This window comes from Bison bison, unplaced genomic scaffold (genome assembly GCF_000754665.1).
Source record: "Bison bison bison isolate TAMUID 2011002044 unplaced genomic scaffold, Bison_UMD1.0 scf7180017864302, whole genome shotgun sequence".
NCBI lineage: Eukaryota > Metazoa > Chordata > Mammalia > Artiodactyla > Bovidae > Bison > Bison bison.
Genome location: NW_011494874.1, coordinates 3,971,146 through 3,974,515, shown reverse-complemented (window position 1 = coordinate 3,974,515; position 3,370 = coordinate 3,971,146). Strand labels below are relative to the sequence as shown.

At 64.4% G+C, this 3,370-nt stretch overlaps 1 protein-coding gene across 1 annotated transcript in view; it reads left to right on the top strand.

Annotated features, from left to right (window-relative positions):
• Nucleotides 1-526, top strand: part of LOC104997009 (cholesterol 24-hydroxylase) — a 38,148-nt gene extending 37,622 nt beyond the window's left edge. The window contains exon 19 of the mRNA XM_010851427.1: nucleotides 403-526. Coding sequence (XP_010849729.1) covers nucleotides 403-526 — 124 coding nt within the window. The remainder of the gene's footprint in view (nucleotides 1-402) is intronic.
• The last annotated feature ends 2,844 nt before the right edge of the window (nucleotides 527-3,370 follow it).

Sequence of the window (3,370 nt, the reverse complement as noted above, 5' to 3'; positions counted from 1 at the left end):
CCCCCCCCACCCCCGGTCAGGCGCGGGTGGTCTGGGGCCTCCAGTGACCTTGGGATGGCGGTGGGGAGGCGGGCATCGCGGTCCCCATTTCAGAACCGGGGCCACTGAGACGGGAGAAGGTCGGGCTGGTGGGGCGGCCGGGGCGCTGCCACGCGTGGGGGTGCGGCGATCACTCGGTGCCTCCATCTTCCCTCTCCTGTGGGGAGGCCTGGGTCTGGCGGGGGCGATGCTGGCAGGCCCGCGGTGGGACGAACTGGGCCGTCTGGACTCACCCAAAAAGGGTCCGGGGGTGGGGAAGGTGGGGGAGAGAAACGCGTGAAGCTGAGTCCGGGGTCAAGCTGTTTGCTGCCGCCGCACCAGGTGGCTCTGGTCCCCTCCCTGCCCTGCTGTTCCTTCCCGCAGGACAGCGGGCAGCGACGGTCCTTTCCCAGCTCGCCGCCTCTCTGTCAACCTGGACAAGGTGCGATGGGTCTACACGCTCACGCTCAGGACGCTTCCAGCCTGCCCACTCACCGAGCGCCCCTGATTCCCCAGTGCTGAGCTGCTGCAACACCCCGACTGCATTTTATGCTCCCTGGACGTCATCTCCCTGTGCCCTCCCCACCCCCAAGGGTCTGGAGACTTGGCGGGGGGCGGGGGGGGGGAGGGACCCCGGGGGAGGGATCCCCAGGGTGTCTCTGGCCAGGCCAAGGGGGAAGTGGCCTCGGGAGCTTTGTCTGCAGGTGTGGCTCCGTCCAGCAGCAGCCCGGTGGTAGGTGTTTTTTGTCTGAACGCTGGGCCCGGTGGGTGCTGGCGTGGAGTTGCCGGGCAGCTTGGTGGAAGCCCACGTGGGTGGCCAGAGGACCACAGCAAGCTGCCCAGCCGGGAAGGCACTGGGTGGGGTTCCTGGTGGTCTCGGCCAAGCAGGCCTGCTGTCCTCTACCCTGGTCCAGGGTCAGGGAGGTCCAGGCGGTGGGACCCCACAAACAGTGTGGGCGATCACGAGAGGGGCTGGCCGCCTGCAGGTGGCCTCAGGGCAGGGGCCAGAGGGGACTCAAGCCGGGGCTTGGTTCTGCGTCGCACGGTCCTGCGTCGCACTCCGCTGCACGGATGCTTGTTCTCCTCTGAGGCGAGAATCCTGCGTCTTCAGGGGGCTTCCTGACCAGTGTCTGACCCCAAGGAGGGTCTCGACCCCCTAAATGCGTATCTGCCCAGACCTTACCCTGGGCTCCAGACAGTCTTGGACATCTCTGGCTGGATGTCCAAAAATAAGTCTGGCCGGGGGAGAGACAGACACTGGGGGTATTTCTGGCAGGCGACAGGAGACTTACCCAGGAGGGTCATTTCTCTGAATCAGGGAAACCGTAGGGACGGATGGTCTGGAGCTTTAAAAACGCTCATTTCTCCCAGAACATGGTTCTCCCTCACTTCTCTCCGGAGGAAACCATGGTTACCTTCCTGGTCTTGCCCAGCTTAGGCAGCCTTGGCTGGGGAGCTGGACCTGGCCAGTCATGCAGAGTGGTCACCCCCAGGGTGGGGGCCCTGAGGTCTCTGCGGAGGACAGGGACCAGTGGAGGCCTGAGCCTCCCACTCTTGGCTGGCTCGGGGGGCAGGCAGACCCCGTCTGCCATGCCCGGGTCCCAGGCCTGCCTGGGAGGAGGCTCCATGGGCCTCAGGGTGGAGAGGCCGGGCAGGAGGTGGTGGGGGTGGGGGTGGTCCAGGGCCTTTCATTCAGAATCCCGGCCTCCCAGGTGGGGTGTGGAGGGCCCCAGAGTCAATGCCAGGCAGGCAGGGGCAAAGGCTCATCTCTTCTCCCCACTCCCTGTCCTTGGGCCCAGCTCTGCTGGTCCAGGATGGGGGGGGAACAAGGGCGGCGATGATCAGGGGCAGTCTCCTGCCTCCTCCAGCCCAGGGGCAGGGCCTCCAGGCGGCCCTGGGATCCTGGCTGAGGAGGAGTCTGGGATGATGGGGTTGGCTCACCCATCGAGCCCCTGCTGCTTAGCCAGCCCCAGGCCCAGCTGTACAGTGACCCTGGGCCCCTTTCTACAGACAAGGTCCCAATGGTGGGGCCTCACTGTTCATGGGGGGCCTCACCCCTGCTGTGAGCCCAACAGCCTGAGGAGGAGGCCAGCCCCTCCCCACCAGCCGCGCCTCCCAACCCCCTAAGTGATGGCAGCTCCTTGGCTCCCACCCAGGGGAAGGGGATTGCCCCAGGGAACTCACACACGCCCTCACACCCTGGGGACCCCCAGAGCAGCTAACGGGTCCCTCAGGCTTCTTTCCTGGCCAGAAGCCTGGAGACGGGAGGCTCACCCAAGGCCACCCAGGTGGTCGTCAGCTTAAGAGGGCCTTGGGTGCGGGAAATCAGCTCCCAGGACCACACTGAAGCGTGTGTGTGTGTGAGCGCACGCGCAAGCTGCATGCCTATATGTCCATTCACGGGCTTCTCTGGTGGCTCAGATGGTAAAAAATCTGCCTGCAATGCAAGAGACCCGAGTTCAATCTCTGGGTCAGGAAGATCCCTGGGAGAAGGGAATGGCAACCCACACCAGTATTCTTGCCTGGAGAATTCCTTGGACAGAGGAACCTGGCGGGCTACAGTCTATGTGGTCGCAAAGTCGGGCATGACTGAGCGATTAACAGCTTCACTTCGTGTCTCTCATGTATCTCTGTGTGTCTAGGGTCTCCCCATCTCTGTGTATCTCTGTCTCTCACAGGTGAGGTGAGTGTGTGTGTCTCAGCGTCCATATCTGCATGTCTCGGGCTGCGTGCATCTGGGTGCGTCTGCTGTGACCTGTTTTAAGCTAAGGTGGTGGGCAGATCCGGGAGGTATTACAATACCCGCTGGTGTTCGGCACTTACTGGGCATTGCACACCCCATCCTAACCCCGACAGGTTAGGTGGCCTGCCCAGGGCCGCACACAGGGTGGGGGGGGGGGTCCACCCAATGCGCACATCCTCTGCCCTTCTTCAAGTCATGGCCACCAATGCCCCAGGTGAGGCTACTTGTTTGAAACCTTCCTGCCTCTATTTACAGGGGGTCCCAAGGCCCAGGGAGACAGGTCTCCAGCAGGAGGGAGGTTCCTGGACCCCTGGGACCCAGCCGGGACCCACGGGAAGCTGGACCTCCGCCTTGACCCCGCCATGGTCCGATGCCCTCCTGCCTCTGATCAGGCCAGCCCTGACCCTCTCACCCTCCCGGGTCCCCTCGCTCCCGGCGCCGGTGCAGTTTGGCCGAACAGTGGGAACTCAAGGGGCTGGTGGGGGAGCAGGTGTGGGGGTGTGGGGAGGTGCAAGGCTCGCGGTCCCCAGGCGAGGTCACTGCAAGGCTGGTGGTCGCCCTTCCCTGGGAAGGGGGCGTGGCTTCCCCCTGAGACCACACAGTGTAGGG